We start from the raw sequence: 24,121 nt of genomic DNA, 5'->3' as shown, positions 1-24,121 counted from the left end.
TTCTTCATAACTTTGTTCCTCTCAGTATGTTCTGTATCTTTTCTTACGCTTTCCCTCTCGTAAGTGATTCAGTTTAATTCATAAGGCCATAACTTCAGCCCATTTGGTTTTGGCTGGATTGTTTTCCTACTGTAAGGACAGAGTCCAGATTACAGGTGGTCATCCATCTTTTCGTGTTGAGTCCAGGCTTTTTTACCTGATTGTATTTCTGAGATCCACAGAAATAAAGATTTTCCTTTGCCTCCCCAGTAAAAGGCAAGGTCTATAGCACAGGGAGAAGCTTGGCATTCCCACTAGTAGGTCTTGTAAATTTTCTTGTATGTAGCTAACTTTATTATGGGGAGAAGGCTGGTGAGCTGGCTGCACTGGGATGGGTGACAGACACTGCGTTGTAGCTCTCCTCAAGCCGATGGTGCAGTGGTGGTAGCACCATGTCCACTTTATCGCCATCTTTCTTGGAGGGCTGTTGATGCGAGATGCTGATGACTCGTTGAGGAAAGTGAGGAGCATTGCATAGCTGAGCGTGTTTCTTGGAAATTTGTAGTCCTGAGGTGAAAGTGGAAAATAAACAAAAGGCAAATGAGGCCTTTCCTTCCACTGCCTTTCCATGCGTGTTTTCAGGTACAACCTGATGGTGTGACCTGTTATACTTTACTGTGTTGTTATAATTATGTGTGTTAATTTCTTGGGACCTTTTTGTGTCGCTGCTCTTGTGCCCTGTGAGTGACATCAGCAGAGGCATCAACCCTCTCCCGTGCTTCTCTCAGGGTGGGGAGAGGATGGTGCCTGCTTGTCACACACCAAGGGAGACAGAGTAGGACCCAGAACTGCACTTAGTTTATTACACATAATGTTACAATTCTATGTCAAGAGTATACTAGATCAGTATTAGTATGCTATAAGGGTTTGTGAGAGACTATGTGACCTGTCTGGAGTTTAGTGATAAAGTCTTTTTAGATGTTTCCATGAGGCTGCTGGAAGTGAAGTTTTTGCAGATGCTCTGGTGCTCAGAGGGAATCAGATCCATGATGTGATATTGACATAGGTGGGGGTCTCAGACCAGCTGAGAGGGAGCTCTGATTATTACCTGCTCCTCTCATTCTCTTATAGTCCTTTCTGGAGTGATAACATCTGGGATATCAGTTGGACCAACTCCTTATCTTCTTGACCTTTGATGAGTGGTGCTGCTGATAAGGGACACGGTGGGTTGCTTTGTCCCCCTTGCTGGTGTAACCTCCACCAATGTGTAGGAATCTGAAACTCCAGGGTCATACATCAAGCCATTTCCAACACATAAAACTCATGTTTTCCACCTCCATAAGTCATCCAAGTACAAAAAATACTGGTTCCTATTCATAAATCTTATTGATACTTCTGTCACCTCTGATTCTTTGTTCTGTGGCTATGCTGTAACTCTGCATACCTGCATTGATATAAGGGGCCGGGTGACCAGGGGCCAGTTTGGTCATCCCGATAGGAAAACATAATAGCTAGTTCATTCTTCCCAACTCATCCTTGCTGCATACGTGGGCTTTGATGTGGCTGCTGGTGTGGTATGGCCACCAGACCTGTGTCTAGCTCCAGTCTACTCCGTGGCTTAGCAGAGCAGTAGCCCTTAAGCAGCTTCACAGAGGAGGGATATGTCACTGCTCCTCTCTGCCTGGAGTCTGTTTACAGTCATTAGCTGCAAAATACAGGTAGATGAGGTGCTCGGGAACATGGTTTAGTGTCATAGGAATGGCTGGACTTGAGTTAACTCCAGCTGGAGTCCAGTCACAAGTGGTGTCCCCCAGAGCTTAGTGCTGGGTCCAGTCCTGTTCAATTTCTTTATCAATGACCTGGATGAAGGTGTTGAATGCACTCTAAGTAAGTTTGCATACGACACTAAGCTGGGAGGAAGTGCTGATCTGCTTGAGGGTAGGGAGGCTCCCCAAAGGGATCTGAACAGGCTGGACCGCTGGGCTGAGACCAATGGTATGAGGTTTAAAAAGGCCAAATACTGGGTTCTGCACTTGGGCCCCATCAACCCTGTGTAGTGCTACAGACTGGGGGAAGAGTGGCTGGAAAGTTGCCTGGAGGAGAAGGACCTGGAAGTGTTGATTAACAGCTGACTGAACATGAGCCAGCAGTGTGCCCAGGTGGCCAAGGCGGCCAACGGGATCTTGGCTTGTATTAGAAACGGTGTGACCAGCAGGCCCAGGGAGGTTATTCTCCCTCTGTACTCAGCACTGGTGAGACCGCACCTTGAATACTGTGTTCAGTTCTGGACCCCTCACCACAAGAAGGATGTTGAGGCTCTGGAGCGTGTCCAGAGAAGAGCAACAAAGCTGGTGAGGGGGCTGGAGAACAAGTCTTATGAGGAGTGGCTGAGAGAGCTGGGGTTGTTTATCCTGGAGAAGAGGAGGCTGAGGGGAGATCTTATTGGTCTCTACAACTACCTGAAAGGAGATTGTGGAGAGGAGGGTGATGGCCTCTTCTCCCAAGTGACAGAGGACAGGACAAGGGGGAATGGCCTGGAGCTCCACCAGGGAAGGTTCAGACTCGCCATGGGGAAAACGTTTTTCACAGAAGGGGTTATTGGGTGCTGGCAGAGGCTGCCCAGGAAGGTGGTTGAGTCCCCATGCCTGGAGGAATTTGAAAGACAGGTAGATGAGGTGCTCAGGGACACGGTTTAGTGGTTGATAGGAATGGTTGGACTCAATGATCCAAGAGGTCTTTTCCAACCTAGTGATTCTAAGAAAATCACCTCTGGAGATGCTGAGCGAGGCTTGTAAACCAGCCTCGTGGCCCCTCGCTTGCAGGCTCCGAGCGGCTGTGTCGGAGGGGCCGCCGAGCCCGGGGCTGCCTCCCATTCCCTGAGCAACACCACCACCTCCCGGCCGCCCCGTGCGGTTTCTCACCAGAGACTGTCAGGGTTCAGCCTCCCAGCTGCCATCCCGAGGCTTGGGACAAGGAGAAGGGAGAATAGGCGATAGGTGAAACGAGGGAAGGAGCTATACGTGTTTTAAACGAGAATGTGAGCGGAAAGTACTTGAAGAATGTTTGTAGCCCCAGCAAAGATTTGTTTATATTGTAATAAGCGCTGATTTGGTATAAAATCCGTGTGGTGTGGTCCGCGTGCCGTGCTCGGGACTTGCTACAATGGGTTTCCAGCTGACATCCAGAGAATAGCGTTTGCTTTCCGCTCTGCAGCGACCCTGGCAGGCAGAGCTGCCGTGGGGAGCGCAGAGCCAGGACTGCCTTATCTGCGTTCGCCCAGCGCCTGCTGCTGGGACCCTGCGGATAGTGCAATGGGAATGGGAAGCGGTATCGCGGGAAAGCAAATACACAAGTCTTGTAAGTGTAAGTGAAATGTATTTGCTTTTTTCTTTTTTTTTTTTAAAAAAAAAAGAAATTACAGGAAAATCTTTTCTTAAAGTATTCACATAGTTCTAGTTTCTCCAATCACTTGTAAAACTTTATTCGCTGTAGATACCTTAAGACTTCTCTCTAAGCTTCTGATGAATCGAAATACTGTCCAAGACCTTACAAAACGCAGTCATAGAATCAGTAGGTTGGAAAAGACCTCTTAGATCACCAAGTCCAACCGTTCCTATCTGCCACTAAACCATGTCCCTGAGCACCTCATCTACCCATCTTTTAAATACCTCCAGGCATGGGGGCCCAACTACCTCCCTGGGCAGCCTCTGCCAGTGCCCAATGACCCTTCCTGTGAAAAACATTTTCCTAATACCCCGTCTGAACCTCCCCTGGTCCAGCTCGAGGCCATTCCCCCTTGTCCTGTCCCCTGTCACCTGGGAGAAGAGGCCAGCACCCTCCTCTATAAAACCTCCTTTCAGGTAGTTGTAGAGAGCAATAAGGTCTCCCCTCAGCCTCCTCTTCTCCAGGCTAAACAACCCCAGCTCTCTCAGCCACTCCTCATAAGACTTGTTCTCCAGCCCCCTCACCAGCTTTGTTGCTTTTCTCTAGACACGCTCCAGAGCCTCAACACCCTTCATGTAGCGAGGGACTCAGAATTGAACAGAGTGTTGTGGTCTTGGAAACAAGTGTTTGATTTACACAGAGAGGATTTTACCTATCTGGAAACTAAAAGCACCGGAATGTGTTTTCCTGCATTATAAGGCTGTTCTGTGCAAATTTGCCCAGGCAAACAGTGCCTGCTGAGAAATGTTGTGCAGACCAAAGCCATTCCTGCCACTATCGCCAGGACACAGCTGCGTTCGGAGTGCACAAAGCAGCTGATGTGCCCACTGGTGTGTTTCTAGGGAGCCGTACCAGACTGGGAAAGGTCCTGCTTGACAATCAAATTTCTTTCTATGACAAGGTCACCCACCTAGTTGACCAAGGGAAGCCAGTTGATATAATCTTTCTGGATTTCAGTAAAGTCTTTGATACTGTCTTCCACAATACTCTCCTGAACCAAATGTCCAGCATACAGCTGGATGTAATGAGTGAGCAACTGGCTAACAGGCTGGGCTCATAGTAAATGGGGTTACACCAGGCTGGTGACCAGTCACTAGCCAAGTTCCACAGGGATCTGTCTCAGGGCTAGCACTCTTTAAATGTCTTCATAAATGACCTGGACGCAGGACTTGAAGGTTTACTAACTATGTTTGTGGATGACATGAAAGTGGAGTGAGCTGTTGAGAGCAGAGCGGCCCTGCAGAGGGATCTAGACAAATTGGAGAGCTGGACAATCACCAGCCACAGAAAGTTTAACAAGGCCAAGTGCCAGATTTTGAGCCTGGGATGTGGCAGCCCTGGATGTACATACAGACTGGGGAGCAAGAGGCTGGAGAGCAGCCCTGCGGAAGGGATCTGGAGGTTCTAATCAACAGCAAGTTGAACATGAGCCAGCTGTGTCCTGGGGTATATCAAGCATGCTCGCCGGTTGAGGGAGGTGATTGCTCTGTTGTGCAGTGGTGCAGCCCCAGAGGTGTTGAGTACTGTGTGCAGTTTGGGGCACCACAGTGTAAAAAGGGTACAAAGCTACTGGAGAATGTCTAGAGGAGGGCCACGAAGTTGGTGAAAGGTTTAGAGGGGAGCTATACGAGCAGTGGCTTGGTTTGTTCAGCCTGGAGAAGAGGAGACTGAGGGGAGACTTCATTGCTTCCTCACAAAGGGGTGAGGAGGAGCAGGCACTGATCTGTTCTCTGTGATGACCAATGATAGGATCCAAGGCAATTGCAGGAAGATGTGCCAGCGTAGGTTTAGATTGCATATTAGGAAAAGGTTCTTAACTCAGAGGGTGGTGGAGGATTGGAACAGGCTCCTCAGGGAAGTAGTCATGGTGCCAACCCTAACAATATTCAAGAAGCATTTGGGCAATGCCCTCAAACACGTGCTGTGAATTTTGAGGGACAGGAGTTGGACAGGGTGATCCTTGTGAGTCCCTTCCAGCTCAGGACATTCTATGATTCTAATAGTGTGTGATGACAGTCAACAACTTACCCTCACCTTCATGAGGTTTCCAGAAGGAAGCCCATAAAGATGCTGGGCCTCAGACTGAGGCATGGTTGGATGGAAATAGGAAAGCAGCAGCACTGCCTGTCCCTCCACAAAGCTCTGAAGCAAGTGAGCTACTTTGAACAAGGCTGATGCTCATTGCATGATGAATGGCTTTATGAAGGCTGTGTTTTGTGCTCCTGCTTGGATAACAACCAAATATGTAGCTGTTTCTGCTCTGAGCCCTTTCCAAATTTAGGGCCTGCTGCTATCCGAAATCATTGCTGCTTCGGCACAGCCCATCAGCTTTTCCAAGTGCAAACCCATACTTAGGTGGAAAGGAGTTAAAATGTAAATCATCAGATTCTTAAAGGGGAAAAAAATGAAGGAAAGGAAAACATTTTACTAGGTTCTCTCTGTCTCATTATGGAAACAATAATGCCCTCTAAAATTCATAGGGAGATATTTTGCAGTTCTAAGCCACCTGGTGTTTTGACACTAGATTTGAAGACACCAAGCTGAGTGCTGCAGTTACCACACCGGAAGGACAAGACGTCATGTAGAGAGACCTGGACAGACTGGAGAAGTGGGCCTTTGAGAACCTCATGAGGTTCAACAAGGCCAAGTGTAAGGTTCTGCATCTGGGCCGCGGCAATCCCCATTTTCAGTACACAGGTGGGGATGATGTGATTGAGAGCAGCCCTGCAGAGAAGGTCTTGGGGGTGCTAATTGATGAGAAGCCCAACATGAGCCGGCAATGTGCACTTGCAGACCAGAAGGCCAACCATATCCTGGGCTGCATCAAAAGAAGTGTGGCCAGCAGGTCGAGGGAAGTGGTTCTGCCTCTCTCTTCCTCTCTTGTGAGACCTCATCTGAAATACTGTGTCCAGTTCTGGAATCCTCAACATAAGAAGGATATGGAGCTGTTGGAACAGATCGGAGGGCTGGAGCACCTTCCCTACGAAGACAGGCTGAGAGATTTGGGCTTGTTCAGCCTGGAGAAGAGAAGGCTCCAAGGAGGCCTTATAGCAACCTTCCAGTACCTGAAGGGGGCCTACAGGAAAGCTGGAGAGGGGCTAGTCACAAAGGATTGTCATGATAGGACAAGGGGGAATGGGTACAAACTGGAGAGGGGCAGATTTAGGCTAGACATTAGGAAGATTGTCTTCACCACAAGAGTGGTGAGACACTGGAACAGGTTGCCAAGGGAAGTTGTGCTGTATCCTTGGAGGTGTTCAAGGCCAGCTGGATGGGGCCTTGGGCAGCCTGATTTAGTGGGATGTCTCTGCTCATGGCAGGGGGGTTGGAACTAGATGATCTTTAAGGTCCCTTCCAATCCTAACTATTCTATGATTCTCTGATTTAAGTATTTAAACTGAATAGTACTTGTTAAATGCAGCTTTTCAAAATGCTTCTTACTTTCAGAGATTATTTGGTGAAATCAACTTGAAGGATTTACCAGACAGGAAACACAATTTTAAAATACAGGTATTTAAGAGAAGCTGATTGTTGTTTTTACTGCTTCTGTTCTTATGCACAGCTCTGTGAAATCTGTGAAATGTAAGAAAGAACAAATAATTTACCTATTTTGAACTTGTTATGTAATTATGAGTACTGACAGATTTGTGCTTGTTTCAGTGTTATCATTAAATTGTTCTGCACATTTCAAATTCCCACTGGTATGTATCTCTGCCCCAGTTTGAAAAGCAGGATCGAGCTGTTGCCAACAAAATCAATTGCTCTTTGCTGGTATGAGCGCCTTAAACACATGGTTTAAGGAGCTGTGTTTAAAATATGACCTCTAGCGTTAATGTCAGCACTGTCTGGTTTTTTCACTATGGAAGTATGGAAATTGTCAGCAATTGCTAGATGATCGTACTTCATCTGGCATTACCCTAACTAAAAGAAATTATATGTGCAACCTTAATCTCAATAGAGAATTGTCCCTAACTGATGCTGCACAAACATGGAGCTCCAGTGAGACCAGCTGCTCTGTAGTGCACCCTGCGTTATACACAATTGAAACACCTAGCAGGGAAAGGAGAGGAAAGCTGTACAATACCGATTATTTCATTTTCAGGACAATGAACTCCTGGAGGGAAAAGAGCTACAGAAGTCAAGTTATTTCATTTTCCAGGTAATGTGACTGCTACTGCATTACCATAAACACTGTGTGTGGTTCTGTATCTTTCCTAAAGAATAAGAGGGGAAAGAATAGCAACATGTCAGGATGAAGTTGGTTTCTTAGAGAATTTAATGATGCTAATTATCCCTACCTGTAACAGAGAACAGACAATAATGTTTTGCAGTTTGGAAGCGTGAGGTCTTGTGAAAGAGAGGTCTGTTGTGGCCAGAGCTCTTTAGGAGGTTTAAAAATAAAGTGCTTCTGCAAACAGAATTACTGTGGAAATTCATAGAATCCCAGAACAGGATAGGACTACAGGGTTGGATCTCCTAGGAAATAAATATTGTGCCAAAATGACTAAAATGCTTCAGCTTTCACAACACTTTACTATCTTGCACTGGTTGGTGACATTTACACCTTTCCTGGGAAACTGTTATAACACTGGTGAAGGGCAAGGAGGACCTTGATGTGACAGCCTTTGAAACCCACTTTGCGAACAAGGGCATAGTGTGAAGTGACCTAATAGTCGCATGCTGAAATACACCAGTTGCTTTCTACATTTTATCAGTCTTCCTTTTTTCTGGACAAGAATATTTGCTATTGAAAATATTAATGTATGATTGAAATTACAGAAAGATTGCCTTTGATTTAAAGTCTGTGTGCATGAATTGCATAGCAGTAAAAATGTTTCAGCCGTAACAACATCTGACACAGGAATCTTCAAAAGCCCTGATTCCAGCAGTGCTCAGAGATGCTTCCCTTGCTGTTTTGTTGCTGAATCATTTTGACAGCATGAGGAACAGTGTCTAAACACTACTATATGGCAGAGAGCCAAGCCGCTAAGCTATACAAGCCACTTCAGTAGTCTGAGTAATTCAGAGGCAGAGCAGCCTGAAAAGCAACTGTAAATTTATGATCAATTTTAGGTGTAAAGATACATCTTGAGAAATCTGAAGTTCTTAGTGATTTGTAAAAGGACGTAACTTCTGATGCTACTATGAAATCCTGCTACTATTGCTGCTGGGAGGCTGGGAGTACAAGGTGCAATTTTCCTGCCTCTTGCATACCTTTATAGTGGCTTGCAAGGCAATGCGCTCATCTGCTGTGGGTGTTATAGGAGAATGGTACAGGTTTGAATGGGTACAGGTTTGAATGATGCAAAGTGTGGATTTGTTGGTTTGGGGAGGTTGCAGTTTCCTCTGGTATTTAATAACAGCAGTTTGTTTGGGGTCGCATTTGAGGAGAGAACAAGATTTGAGCACGAGTCACACAGTATGTCTGTAGAGCGGGTCAAAATCTAGTTAACTAACACAACAGTTGGAGGATTGCACTGGAGTTATGGTGTAGTCTGAGTTCTGGAGGATGAGTGTGTGTGTGTTTGGGTCTACTGCCATGCTTATTGATGTAAGGCCTGGCTGTATGTAGCACAGACCTCATAGCAGCTCAAGTTTTTCAAGGCAGGCGAGGAACATTTAGTACAAATAAATCATTGTGGCTGCTCCTGTGATAAGACCGCTGCTTGGCATCTCTCAGTGCAAGCAAATGTCAGTATGTAAGCAGTCAAAGGCACTGAGCACTGAGTGCGAGGGCTGGGCGGACACTGGCATGACACAGCTCTGTAGAAGCAGAGTGGGAACAAGGCTGAGGCTGGCGTGGCACCAAACTCTTTATACTGGTGCAGGTCAACTGGAAAAAGACCTTTTGCTGGTATCGCTTTTTTTCCAGTTGAGAACCTGGTTTAAGCTGTGCTGGCAGACCTCTTTCACTGGGATTAACCGTACATCCATTAAGAGGTTTGCTAACTCAGCCTTACTAATACCACTGTAGAGCAATCATTTTAAATCCAGGGCTCTCAGCTAGTGGCATCCTTCTGCTCCTTGGCTCTGGCTGCCTGCTTTTAAGTGTTGTTGGAGGAAGGGTGTTGCAAGCCAGAAGCCTGTCTTTGAGTATATCTTCTGCTGCTTGTTTTCACGCCTTGTAAAGTTACCTGAACTATTTTTAGATGGGGAGCACTTTAATGAAAGCAGTCTGGCCATGATATCTCCAAGATCCTACGATCCAATTTATCTTTGTTACCTGGTAAATTAGCCCACACAGAGCTCTGAACTGTCATATTGGATCATTTATTGATTTCTGCCTAGTGAAAATCTCCCTCTACAGGTCTGCATTGTAGAGGGTATGTGCACTTTGGAAGCCTGGCCAGTTTGATGAGAAGATAAAAGTCCCTCCAAACAGCAGTTCAGAAGAAGGAGCTATTAACAGGATAGAAGTACATGAGGGATTTGGATTTTGCAAATCTAAATCTGTTTTTCATCTTTCATGTCTGTCTATATTTAAAATGCAGGCAGAAGAGCGGGGGGGGGGGGGGGTTGTTACATGTAAAATATGTTTTGGAGACAAAGATTTAATTTACACTGCAGTGCTGATGGTTAAATTGTTAATTTGCAGCTTGTTACTTCATAAGCTTTTTCAAAATGCTTTAGCACTCAGTAGCTACAAATTCCTGTTCAACTCCTAATTACAGCACATAAGCAGCTCTGTGGTTGTGCTGTGTTGTCCTTCTCTTGGTCTTGTTCCCTGAGGTAATTCCCTCAGTTGCTCATCTTCTTTCCCTACTGTGTCTATAGGAGCCCATGGTATTTTCTCTGTCCTTGGAAGATTATCTTCTGCCACTCTCCCAACACCACACCTGACTATCAACGCCTTGCAGTGCAGCAATGGGTCTGGGTCATTAATCCCTTTTCTGAAAGAATTTATTAATTGGTTTGCTGTTAATTTTTCGTCAGGGCCTGGCATCAGGGACAAGAATATGCACGAGTCAAGCATGGTAGCTGTTAATTTTAATAGGCTTTTGATAAATCTTTGATCAGATTGCCATATGGTTTTGTTTACAGATAAATGGGCACTCATGCAACAGATGTACAGTGCTTCCTAAGTTCAAAAATCTACATACAAAACCCCATGGTTAGTATTTATATGAGTCTCATCTCTGAAACAGCTATATTTGGTATAAATGAGCAAGCATACTGAACAGCTTTCTGTAGGCAACACTTAGTTGTCGGAGTTTTTGAACCCATTAAATTTACAAATATTCTGTCCTTGTCATTGTTTTATCATTGTGGAACAGTCATGTGCAACTTAGCTCAGTGTGCTGCTTTCCACCTTCCCACGAAGCATCATTCTTACTCCACACAAAGTATTATATTTTCAAATTTTTTATTAAAAGAAAAGTAAATTGTAAATTCAAGCATTCAAAAGTTACCATGAACAAAGAGACTCCTTAGCAACTTTGACTGCTTTGATCAAAAGGGGTAATGCTCCTGCTGCTAATGATTATTAATAGTTCACAAACCAAATTTAAAGTGAATATAATGTAAAGGGAAATGTCTATTGCTAGAAGCTCTAAGCTGTTGTAGCTTTGAAGATGCTTCTTGCTGACACCAAGTGGTGCAATTACCACATGCTGATGGAGGAGAGCTGCACTTACCACGTTTTCTGAGTCAACTGCTAAGATTTTTTTTCAGTTGGTATTGGTATTTATTTATGTGCTTATTGTGGGCAAATTCTATAAAGTGCTTCCCCAATATTTGTAACACGATACTAGGGAAGGACCTAGCTATTTCTTTCTAATTGTTTTTTATTTGCCTCACATAAAAATTAGTGCAGGAGCCTATACTTCCAGTCTAGCTGAAATCACTGTGGGAGTCAGTGGGGGGCTCTGTGTAAGAAAAATAGTAGCAAGGAGTGCCGGAGGCCTTGAGAAATTTTGTATGAAATTGTTTTGTCTTTATTGTGAATGATATTCATTTGTTTATTTTTGCAAGCCCAGTGGTAGATGTGTAGGTAATTAATTAACCTTTTTGTCCCAGATTTAACAAGGACCCAGTGCTTTTTTTTGAGAGAGACCAAAACATATTGCTTCCATTTAATAGTGTGTTTTCTGTGATTGGCAGGGGAGTCAGTTTGAGTCACTGCTCGTACACTTACACATGTATTCTTACATAATTTTGACTGCTTGTGACTGTTTATTTTTCCAGTCCTGTTTTATTGATAGAACTATTTAAAGATTGATCTGAGTTCAGGAGCAAATTGTTTGGAAAATTTGGTGCTAAAATGGATTCATCTGTTTTCAAAAATGAAGTGACAGGAAGGGGAACACGTTTTCACCCTTGCATCAAAAGACTGCCTGGATCTTGAGTTTGGAGGTGACTGACTACAGAGGCTAGGAATATAGCTTGTTTTCCCATACACTGTCTCATGGAATGTGTAGATAATGTCCAGGAAGAAGCTGAGCATTTCACATTTTTCATATTCCTTTTGTAAAATAGTAATAAAACCCCCTACTATGCAAAAAATATTTAGTATGTTTATTAAAATATTTTCAGAAAATATTAGGGTTGCATTAACACTGGAAAAAGACAGGAAATAACCAAGCAATCATATGTCTTTTCCTGTAGACATGTATATATGACAAATGTTTTCATAATGTGACCAGATGTCTTCTTTTAAGACCTTACTTTCTTCAGTGTTCGTATTTGTCACTGCAGTGTAAGGCTGTGAAGAATCTGAGTCCCAGAGCATCCCACCTCGTTGGCTGTAGTTGCTGGATGGCATCCAATGATCGGGACTCTACTTAGAAACTCCGTTGAGAAAGGACAGACTTCAGTCCTTAGCCACGGATGCCACATATGGGTAACACAAGATGTGCCATGACAGATCAGTGTGGAGCTCTACTTGGCAGTGCTTGGCAAACTCTGCCACCTCAGGACACTCAGCGAAAAATGCAGTTTTCTTATCAGGCCCAAAAAGAAATGCAAAGATGCAGTTATTTGCTGAAGTTTCAGAAACATTCTTATATTTTTTCATTTGTACACATATATATGTGTGTATGTACATATGTGTGCCTTGTCAGGGACGTGCCCAGTCTGCTGATTGACACGCAGACTTCAGTGGTCCTGGCCCCTTTGCCCAGAACCAGCGTCACAGTCTCCAGTCCAGGCAGCAGATCTTTAGAAATTGCTGGACCAGAGTACATCATTCTGTCTGCCTTCATCTTTTCACACAGTGCTTGGAAGATGGGCAAATTTGATTATAGATGGCTCTACATTTTCTAAGTCAGTCCTGGATTTTCTGGAAGAGGTGTAGCATCTTAAGTTTAGCAGAAAAGGTATCAAGTGCAGTGGTGATGACTCACTTCACTAACTGCATCTTGCCGATGGCTTTACACCTTGTGAGCTTTTTTTTAATTTATCTTTTCATGGCTGGCCACTCATTTGTCAAGTTGACAGGCAATGGCCTTCTGAGAATACTAGCTACCATTATGGGATCACTGAGGCCAAACAGAAAATGGAGAAAATAGCAAGAAATATAGAACTACTAGTCTGTCTCTAAACCAGGTAGCTGGATAAATGGTCATTGTGAATCTGTTTGCACATAGAAATACAGCTCTTTTGTTGGTATTAAGCAACTTAATCTACTTCAGCTTCAAAGAAGAGCCTAAGGCAAAAAGATATATTTCAGTGTAGGTGAGGAGGAAATAGGTGTTCACAGGCTGTTGACTATCCTTGAACTGAGCATACTGACTCAGAGATATATGGAGAGGAGCATAGAGGAGATGGGAGCCATTACCTTGCCCTGTTAGTGTTTCATGGAAACATGGAAAGGTCAAGGGTTTCCTTTGGGTGTCCTCTAAAAGAGCTTGTGAAATGTGGAATTTGAAAGTCAGCCGGAAAAGATCTTTTTTTGGGAAGCTGAGTTATGTGAAGACCATCCATTGGGCTTAACCTACAGGGGAGGTTAAGATGAGGTTTTCTGAAAAACTTACAGATAAAGGAATCTGTGTCTTGGTCTGACAGAGTAGTTTCTTGTAAAGGATTCACTCAAGTCTTCACTGTGTCTTACGAGAACAAATTTGAATTTTCTTATTGGAGGAAGGATGCAAGTAGTGCTTCTAGGTAGGCAAAAGTAGGTTGCAGTCTTAGAAACAGCCGTGAGCAGAGGCAAAGCCAGTGCGTGAGGTTAACCCTAAAAAGTGAGGGTGTTATGGGAAATGACAGTAAAGAGTTTTCATTATGATTGAATATTAATTAGTGACATGGCTATTAATGATGACAGTAATTAACAGACGAAGGAAAGACTTGTCATTGTCCCGAGGGTGAGTAATCAGTCTTGGCAGGTGATAAATAATGGTTCAGCAAACTCAGCAGAAAGATAATCTGTCTGCCTCAGGACAACCAGAGAACAGCTATAAAATCTACCAGGCTCTTGGCAACATTCAGGAATGACTTCATGTTTTTAACAGAGACAAATTAAGATCCCTGATCTCAAGTGCTGCTTATATTCTGGAGTGGCTGATCATGGGAGTTCTGATTGAGTCAGTGCCTTCAGTTTACTTGCCCATTTAAACCTTTCTTTTTTAATCTTAATAACATGGGAAGAAAGACTCGTGAACCAGCTTCCAGTATTACTTGAATTTTTCATTATAATTTGATGAAAATTGAATGCATTCCTCAAAACAGGCGTAGAGCTGGGGACATTAAGTATTCCTGTATATCTGGAAAGGGTCCATGCAGAATGCACTTCAGCGCCCTTGAGTGAAGCAATGCCCTGCTCTAGATGATTTTCGGGTATCAGCTGTCATATTACTTGGCAATAAGATCCTGCAAACATGTTAACTGAGAGAGATAAAAGTTAAGGGAAATAGTGAACTGTTTAATTTGAGGGATGAACAGAAAAACTAAGGAAGATTCTGGTTAAGTTGAACCAAGACAGCATTTTGTGAGGTTTGGTTTTGTTTCTAACAATACAGAAGCACTTTAGTTTGAGTCTCATTGAAATGGTTTTCTAGTCCAAAATGTGTTGCTCTATCTTTAGAATCTTTTTCTTTTGCAAAAGGCAAAGGGGAACATCCATGTTTGTAAAATACAATATTTTATTAACAAACTTGTCAAAACAACAGTTACTGGCTCTGAATATTTTCCCCATATGTTATTTAGCTAGCACTGAATAACATATAACTAGTTTACTAGATGTATTCTCATCTAGCAGGTAGTGTTGGACAACTCTGACATCTTTTTCTGAATAAACTCACTATTCACAAAAAAAGTGATGTGACTTTAGGATACACCTGGCAAGCCGGTTTCAGTAAGGACACGAAAGTGCTGGCACCATCACCAGAGGTGTTGATTAGACATTCTGCAAGATCCTGCCTGCAGTTCTGATGACCCAAGTGTTAAAAAATGGAACTTAAATTTGAGAAGTTGCTGTATAGTAAAGTAGAGGGACAGATCATCTTAAGAGGTCATTAAAAGAGTTTAATGAAGAGTGTAATGGCGATAGGGAGGCAATGTGCTAGTCCTCTGTAGAAACACTCAGGAGAAACTATCAAGGAAGAAAAAATTTCCATTAAATAATACAGTTATGATATCAAATGCATATAAATTGCATATTAATAAACTTAGGCTGGGAACTTAGTTCTATGTATTAAAAAAAAAAAAAGAGTTCTGGAATAAATTTCTAAATAGAAACAGAATCATAGATGATTTGGGTTGCAAAGGACCTTAAAGGTCATCCAGTTCTGACCCCCCTGTGATAAGCAGAAACACTAGATCAGGTTTCTCAAAGTCTCATCCAAGCTGGCCTTGAACACCTCCAGGGACAGGGCATCCACGACTTCTCTGAGCAACCTGTTCCATTTATCACCACCCTCACAGTAAAAAATTTCTTCGTAGTATCTAATCTAAATCTCCCCTCTTTTAGCTTAAAACCGCTACCCCTTGTCCTATCACTACACTTCCTGATAAAGTCTGTCCCTTTCATTCTAAGAAACCGCCTTTAAGTTCTGAAAAGCCTCAGTAAGGTCTCCCTGGAGCCTCCTCTTCTCCAGGCTGAACAAACCAGACTCTCTCAGCCTTTCTTCACAGGAGAGATGTTCCAGTTTGTGTCCCTTCTCTGGACCCATTCCAACAGGTCCATATCTCTCCTGTGCTGAAGGTCCCAAGCTGGATGCGGCACTCCAGGTGGAGTCTTATAAGAGCAGACTGGCAGAGTTGCCTCCTTCAACCTGCTGACCATGCTCCTTTTGGTGCAGCTCAGGATATGGTTGGTGAATTGACTTTCTTCTCAAAGACCTTGCTTGTCTTTGGTGTAATCGAGACTTTCTTGGGGTTTTTTTGACTGATAACTCAATCCTGCACTTTTATATTATTGCCTTTACCTTTATGCATGCAAAATGCCAGTAAATGCTCCTTAATCTCCTTGCTAGTCTGCCTAGTGCTTGCAGAAATCTAACTTATTGTATGCAGAGGCGAGAGACACAACTGGGAGAGAAGAATTTATATGGAACCATTAGAGTAATATCTGACTTAAAGTATATCAAGTCTCCCATTGCACAGAATGCTTCTTAGTACCTGTCAATAACTATATAATTATAGCATTGCACAAGAAAGGAAAACATTTTGAAACCTCAGCAGAGATAAGAAGAAAAATGGAGTAAAATTCTTGTCAGTTCTGTTGTAGCTCTCTCAAAGTTATCTCTTTCTAGGGCTCTCAGAAAACCTGTGGTCTCGGTGTTTAATGCTTTCTTAGGCACACACCTCTTTTTTTTTTTTTTTTTTTCCATTTTTGCAGGTGCTGATATTGTGCAGTGGCTTATGAAGAACCTCAACATTGAGGATCCAGGTGAGGTGACCACAGCTGACCACATACTCAATCTGTATTGTGTGTGACATTAGGCAGTAGATACTATTTTGCTCAAGTCTGAAATACTTGTAGAACAACAAGGTTGATTTTAAGCATTTGGTGGGAAAGAGGAGGGAATGAGATAGGAATCAACATCTTAATTAAGTCTAATACTTTACACTGCAATACACAGAAGGCGCTTTGTAGGAGTCTTAACCTGCCTGTGAAATTGTTGCTACATAAGAAAGACTGATTGATTTTATAGTTGTTCCCAGACTTAGAAAAGAGGTTGGTGGATATGTGTGGTTAAGCAGGCAAATGCAGTGGCATGTTTTCATGGTGTAGGGAAAGGTAGCTGACTGACTGAACACACTGGCCAAGAACGGCACAAACACCACGTTGGGATCAGATGATGGTGGCTACTTTGTCACAGCAGATAGGTAAATGCATAATCAGCCATGAACAGTGATCATTGCATCTGCACTATTCAAACAGTTCACTCTTCAGAGAAACCAAAATCATAACATAGGTAAGAACTATTGGGAAAAGAAGAAGAAAAGATCTGCAGGCCCAGAAGTTTCTTTTCCTTTTCTGGAAAGGAAAATAATACAGCATTTCACCTCCCAGTTTGTTTCTGCTGCCTACTGTCACCGTTTAAAATTAGAGACAGAGGCAGGATTGCTTCACCCAAGGCATCCCTGTGCACACATCCCTTCTTAGGAGTCCAGTCAAGTGCCAAATCTGAATTTCAACTGCAGACAATAGCTTTATTATCTCCCTGGGGGTGAATGAGAAACTGATGTGTGTTTTGCAAGTCTGAGAAAGTTGATGCAGCTTTTGACAGCTGACATTGGTTGAAAATTGGTGCAGATGTACTTCTGTGGGGGTGAAGGTTGCCCTGGCATTGCTAGGATATGAACTCCCCTTTATCACAGCACCGTTTCCTCTAGCGAATGGTAATGCTATGGTGCCAGCATTTGTCTTTAGGCATAAACATGTCGCTAATGACCTGGTGTTGCAGGTGTTTGTCAGGTTTGGTAGAGGCAAGCGGGTTCACTGGTAGAACAGGCTTCTTGCTACCTGTGGTGGATAATAGGCTTTGAATCAAATTTCAGAGGCCAGTGCTGAACTGGTGTGTGACAATTTATAAACATAAAACCAGCAGGTTAAACATTTGAATATGCTCCATCTGTTTAGTAAGGCTGATTCCTGCTCTCCATTGCACGGTTTTGTTGGAAGGTATAAGGATGCAGCGTGGATACTGAGAGGCATGTGTGCACCAGGTCTTCGCATGAGTCATCGCTAGAGCCATTGCTGAAATCAGAGGATTGTGCAGTACATGTCTTTCTGACACATCCCTGATGTTTCTGTCTTTCACAGGTGAAGCAATACACTTGGGAAGTCTTATCGCTGCACAGGGTTATGTGTTTCCAATCTCAGACCATGTCCTTACCCTGAAAGATGATGGGACATTCTATCGTTTTCAGGTTGGTGAGCCCTCTGTCTCCCTTGTCAACCCTTCTACTGTCTCTGCAATAATACTGCTGAAATCCACCTACTGTTTATCTCTAAGCACCTGTTAAGTCCATGAAGCCAGGGGTTGAGGCTATCTTGGTAGAGTCCTTAGGAAGTTATGAAGTCCCTTCAAAAAGACCTGCTTTAAAATCCCAAATCACTGTCTTCTACTTTCTGACCCACAATTTTTACATGAATGAACAAATATGTCCTGTGATTACTTTTAATACATTATTTCAAGGCTGTTGTACTCAGAGTTCAACTAAACCAGTAGAAATAAAAGGGCTTCTAATGCTGGCACAGAACTGAGAAGCCACTCTCCTGTGCAAAAGGGACTAAATCAAACTTTGGAGCTGGATGTTCAAGCTCTGGCACAGCAGAAAAATTCACATTCTTATCATCTCTTGCTTATGGATTGATGTGGGAGGGGGCAAGCTTCAGGCTTTGGCTCTTTCACAAAGCGTATTGTAACCTTGGCAGTCATCTGAGCTGGGACATCTCTATCCCTCAGTGTCCCCACGTCTCCAGATGTGTTGAATTTTTAAAGCATCCTGTGCTTGAGTTCCATACCCTTTCCAAAAACTGTTGCTGTCAACCTAGATTACTAAGTGCTTATGCTGCAAAAACTCCTTTTGGGCAGATTGTATAACTTTAAAAGAAGCAATAAGTTCAAACCTGGAGTCCTGCTTCGTAGTTCTGGAAGCTGAATTTGTGTTACATGATCCCAGCCAGCTCCCTTATCTTTCCTGTAACCTCTCTGCTTCTCCCCCTCCTGTTCCTCCTTTTCATTTGTCTTCTCTGTTTCAGTTTTTATTTGAAAAGCCTGTTTTCCTCTTTGCATCTCATGTTGCCACTGCTCATGCTCACTGCCAATGCGTTGTTATGCTATCACATGAGACCAATGGCACAGTGAACAAAGCCCAGGAGATCACAGACCTCCCTTATCTCTCCCTGCCTTCTGGTTAGCTGGCATTATTCAGACTAAGGTTTTTCATGACAGTTGCCTTGTTTTTACTGGAAATCTTGCTCCTCCTGCCATACAAGACTTGACAGAAGCAGGGGTAATACTGATTGCCCACTTAGTTGCATTTTTCTCTATTTTGAAAGAATAACACCATAAAAAAGTTGGTCTGTGCACCTCTTAGAAGCTAGATTTCCAAAGCAGAGTATAATTTAATTTCTTTTCCTTGTTTTAAGCCTGTGTGAACCATATCATCAAATTGTTTTGACTGCTTATTGACTTTTCTTTCCATTCTATTTTCCTACAACTTTTTCTTATTCTTTGCCTGCTTTCATTTCCTGCAATCATTCTCATCAGCCGTTTTCCACAAAAAATAAGCTGATAGAAGAATTTTTCTTTTCCATTACTCTCTTCTTGCCACTTTCTACCTCAGCGTCAGTCCTTCCTTTAGCAGTTGCTCATCCTCTTGTGAAGTTAATATGTATCAATGGGGCATTGAACGTTGTATTGTTTCATCCCTCCGTGTTTTCTTACTATACTTTGCTGCAAGGAGTACTCTTTGTATGTCTAACATCCTACACCCATTTGTGACATTACATCAGTAATGCGAAACAGTGTTCTATAATTTGTGTAATCACATGAACGTTATTTTACATTCACGTACAACTGAAATACAGCCTCGTGTAGTAAGATTTTGAATTAATTGTAGCAACTGCAACATGCAGACCTGGACACAAAACAAAAGCAGTAAGCAGGACTTCTGCTTTCAGAATTACTCTGAAATCAGCCATCTATTATATTTTAAAAATAAATTATTTTGTAGGCTGTCAACCACACTCGTAGCTGCTCCAGAAATGCAAGCACTATGTAGTTTATAGAAAAAGCTATGAAGTTCTAGATGATCTTTAAGGTCCTTTCCAACCCAAACTAGTCTATGATTCTATGATTCTCATGCTCCTTAAAAAAACAAACAAACAAACAATAAAAGACTATAAGGGTACTTGTGAATTCCTGGGGAAAGAGGAGGTTCTGGGGATAGAGGGTAAGAGGCCCACATTTAGATGAGAAAGCAACAGTGTCTAAAATAGCATCAGGATACTGGGCATCCTCCTCAAGAGATATTTGTATTATAGCATTCTCATTTACCTGCAGTGAGGAATGTTAAATATTGATACTTTCCTGGAAAAGCATCCTTGCTTTTACTGACATCTGTAGCAGTGTTTCCCCTGAGGGCAGAGACTGGGGCATAGACTTTGTAATTCTTTTCTATGTACTTGTAATGATTATCAGCATCTGAATTGTTTTTAATCTTTTAAATGACAAAAATGCATATTTTGTTTCTTAGGCACCATACTTTTGGCCTTCAAACTGCTGGGAACCAGAAAACACAGATTATGGTGAGAGTATAATTATTTCATTGTAGAATGTTAGTACAGAAATTTTGTGATGGAATTGTCCTTCAAATAATTACTGTTGGCCATCTGCAGCCTTCATCAGCAGAGTTTCTTGTCAGACTGCAATCAGAGGCAGAAATGAGCTCATCTCAAATACATGAAGTGAAATCCCAGGGTATCTCAAGTTCATGGAGCTGTAGCTATTGAGTTCAGTTGGACTATTGGTTTTACATTCTGTTACCTTAGTTCTCCCGTAGCTGTGTTTGTTTCAACAGGATTTATGTCAAGCAGAATACTGCTCCTTGGGAATCTTAAATAATGCCGATATTGCTTTTGTGGTAGAACATACTGTGATCTGTGGCTGAATCTGATATGTTGATCAATAAAAAGTTACCTCATCTGGACACTCATCTGGCTGATCAATAAACCAGTATATAACTCATGGCAACCCGTAGTTAAAGTTCTCTGATATATGGCATCAGACTTATTTTTCCCATTTTTTTAAGATTACCAGCTGATAGCTGGTAAAAAAGAGAAGACTGAGCATGGTTTATGAGCTAATAAAGAGGAACATGGTGTGTTAAACATGTCAGTGCCTGCAGACAGTGATAATACAAAAAGAAAATATATCAGTGTTGATATCTTTAGCTGTCTGCATGCAATATTGCTGTCTCTTCCAGAACTGCACTTTCACAGTTAAATAATAAAATCAATTGTTGCATCCTGGTGTGGCATTGGAAGAGGAAGTGAATCCACGTGTGTGCTTATAAAACAGGACCTTCTGAAAGTGCTTCTTCTGAAACATCTCATAAGCTAAGATCAGTTTAGAACTTCTTCCTGAATATGAGGGTTTTTTTCTTTCCTGAGCCTTAATTAGTCATCATTATGGATTCTGGAAATAATTTGCTGGAGTGGAGAAGTAGCCTGTTATGGTGTCTGTCATGTGATAGTTCATTTGCAGTCCTCATCTGCAGGGACGCTAGCACAGGCTTTTGTGTTTATCCTCGTGAGGGAACTGTCTAGGAGAACACACAATACTGTTTATTATATGCAAAATCATTTCCAGATTTTACGGTCACCAATTTCCAGATTTTACTGTCTGAACTGTGCCAAATACGTATTCAGTAAATATCAGATCAACAAACTGAAGAGGGAAGTTCTGATTTTCCCTATAGCATCTGATAAATAACTGGTTTCACAGTCCGATTATTGTGCTGCAAGGGAATTGAGTAGAACAGTACACCTCAAAATAGACACCCTATATGAGCTGACCCACAGCTGGACAAGCTGCAACTGCATTAGCTCTGAGCCCTGTAGTGACAGATTTTCATCTGTCCCAGAAATCTCTAACGTATGTTTATAATCAGTCGCTGCACAGCAGAGGTCTGTACAGATGGAGTCTTCCCAGGAATTAATCCCAGAGTAGCAGTAGACCCAAATAAAACTGAAATCCCAGCAGCTTTTCATACTTTTTTCATTTGTATGGGTCTGATCACAGGACAGGAACTAACTTGCTAATGGCAGGTCACTGCCTAGCATGAAGAAATACTGAAAGATGACTGACCCTTGGTTTATTTGGTGTTGTAAATGACCTACAGATGAAACTGCTCTTGAGATATATAAATATACATGAATTGATCAGCTCTGGTTAACATGCATAATATCAGCTCATTATATGAATGTTAGAGTTATAGGAGTAGCATAGAATAGAATTACATGAACAGCACTGTTTTTGTCATATATTTTAAATATAAGAATAGGTTTCCAATGGAAAGCATCCATGAAGATGTCAGAAGATTGTATTTATCAGCAAACCAAAACCCGGTGGTTTTCAAAGAAAAGCTGAAATTTTCTGGAAAAGGTTATTGCAGGTTTCTGTAGATAAAGCTTTGGCTTTTGCTCTGCTGCAGTTTGGTACTCTCTTGGACAATCAGCACCTGAAGCATGAGAGAGGAGGGCAAAACACAAGGAAGCTATAACATTCATATCTAGATTCATCCCAAAATGAGAACGTTGAACCTCGATTACGTAGTTGAGACCTGACCGTATACCCAGCTTGCTCTGGAGACTGTGTGTTTCAGCCCGTAATGGAAATGGGACGAGCTAGCAGCCCAGCTGAGGCTTTCCAAGAAGGCAGCATGGGACTGGTTTGGTATCATGCACTGGGCTTACCTTGACTGTCAGAATCCCAAACCACAGTGGTTTCTGCAGTATCTGGCTGTGGTAAAATGTGAGAAAACTTTTCTTATGGTTTGAAATGAGTAGAATAAGTGGATGGAGCATACGAAAAATTTCTCAGATCATGCCTTTAAGATCTGACCTGTATTTCTGTTTTCATTTCAATATCTTGATTTTGATTTTTTTTTTGTAAACAGAAGGGGAAAAGAAGTGCAGGGCTGCTCACTTTGGTGGTTATATTCCCAAAGTGCTGAGGGGAACAGGTTGTTAATGCTATATCTTTTATGAGGCCTAGAAGCAATTGTGCCTTTCTTAGACATCTTGTTAGGTCCTGGCATCTCTCAGCACTTTTAAATGAGATATCCCAGATGTTTAAAGCCTCTGAGATTACTGGTGGATAATGTCAGCTAGGTATTCAGCCTTCTCATTCCTCAGCTCAAGATGCTTTCTAATGAGAACATGGACCAGTTTTTTCTTTTCTTAAGACCTGGTACTAATAATCTGTCTGTCATTGTTTTCCATTCTGTTTCTCCCTTTAGCCATCTATCTTTGCAAACGGACCATGCAGAACAAAGCTAGGCTGGAGCTGGCAGATTATGAAGCCGTAGGTATATTGCTGCTAGAATTTAAAGCTGGGGGGTGCGGGGAGAGCTTTGCTTGCCAATTGAATGCTGCCATTTTGTGCTTTGCGCTCAGCCTTTACTGTGTCTTTTTTTAGTTATCAGGATTGTGTGAAGGTTGATCTGGAGACAACATCAGGAACATGATTGGAGAACATCCCTAGTCTTTGCAATGTCACAAATTAAAGCATCCACAGTATAGCTAGCCTACCAAGATTGGGGCAAATTAGACAGAAGTTTACGTTGGTTTCCTGTTTCCAGTTGGCAGTTCTTAGTTTATATAGCAGATATTAACACATGGAAATGTTGGATTTTCAGGTGCATTATTGGGAAGTTAAATTGCTGATGACCCACTAGTTACAAAAGTTTTCAGATATTAGACTTAGACGGTTTTCAATATGCCATACGAAAAACTATTACTCAAGCTTATTGAAGGCATTTTTTCTATTATGAAATGATTATCTATAAAAATATCCTCAACCTTGGCCTCAGATTGTGCAGTGTTTCAGTAGAAAGGAATGGGAAGATGGAGGCAGCAGGGGCAAGACTGATGCGAGTTTCTTTGAATACCAGCAGTGTAACACTGACCAGCTGAACATTTTTTTCCTATTATACTGACTTTTTTGTGTGTTTACTAGCTCAGCAGCTGAATTTCAAAAGTGGAACTTTTCATTGGAGAGTTTATTTACAAAGCTGATTCTGGTGGACTTCTGTGTTCATATTTAATTACCATGAAAACCTTTATGTTGCATATATTTTAGGGCTTTTTTCTTTCTAAGAATTGACTATTTACTTCTTCCTTTACTTCTGCATTTTGGGTCTTCTGTGCGCGCGGATGTATATACACATAATTTGGTCCTTTCAGTGAAGAGCATGCGAAAATTGCCACTTCTCTAGTCCACCTTGGAAATGTATTCAGAGATCCCAAGAATTCTAATCTTGAAATACAGGCATAAGGAAGGAATACTTACACATACTTTTGCTGAATTTTTCCTTCTGCATATTGCCAGTTTCACTATTAAAACCATTAAAATTGCTCACAGCCAACCAATTAACTGTAAGCACTCTAAAGATCTATCAAAGAGCAACAAAAAGCTGTTCAGCAGCGCACGAACTCCCACACACATGCAGCAAGGCTATGGCTAAGTACTTTTGCACATTGTTGTCTGCTGAGAGTAGCAATGCTCCAGTGATGGCAAATAAT

At 42.3% G+C, this 24,121-nt stretch overlaps 1 protein-coding gene across 6 annotated transcripts in view; it reads left to right on the top strand.

Annotated features, from left to right (window-relative positions):
- RGS6 (regulator of G protein signaling 6) overlaps positions 1 to 24,121 on the top strand; it is a 278,903-nt gene that overhangs the window by 182,983 nt on the left and 71,799 nt on the right. For 5 of the 6 annotated variants that reach the window (XM_054067562.1, XM_054067563.1, XM_054067561.1 and 2 more), the window contains 4 exons: positions 16,199 to 16,249; positions 17,630 to 17,736; positions 20,071 to 20,122; positions 22,837 to 22,901. In XM_054067562.1, the coding sequence (XP_053923537.1) occupies positions 16,199 to 16,249; positions 17,630 to 17,736; positions 20,071 to 20,122; positions 22,837 to 22,901 (275 nt within the window). Of the gene's footprint in view, positions 1 to 7,525; positions 7,583 to 16,198; positions 16,250 to 17,629; positions 17,737 to 20,070; positions 20,123 to 22,836; positions 22,902 to 24,121 lie in introns of all 6 variants that reach the window. The other variant, XM_054067566.1, reaches the window with a different exon arrangement.

The sequence above is a fragment of the Cuculus canorus genome, chromosome 5, assembly GCF_017976375.1.
Source record: "Cuculus canorus isolate bCucCan1 chromosome 5, bCucCan1.pri, whole genome shotgun sequence".
NCBI classification, from domain to species: Eukaryota; Metazoa; Chordata; class Aves; order Cuculiformes; family Cuculidae; genus Cuculus; species Cuculus canorus.
Note: the sequence above shows the minus strand (reverse complement) of the source record. Positions and strands in the feature narration are given on the sequence as shown.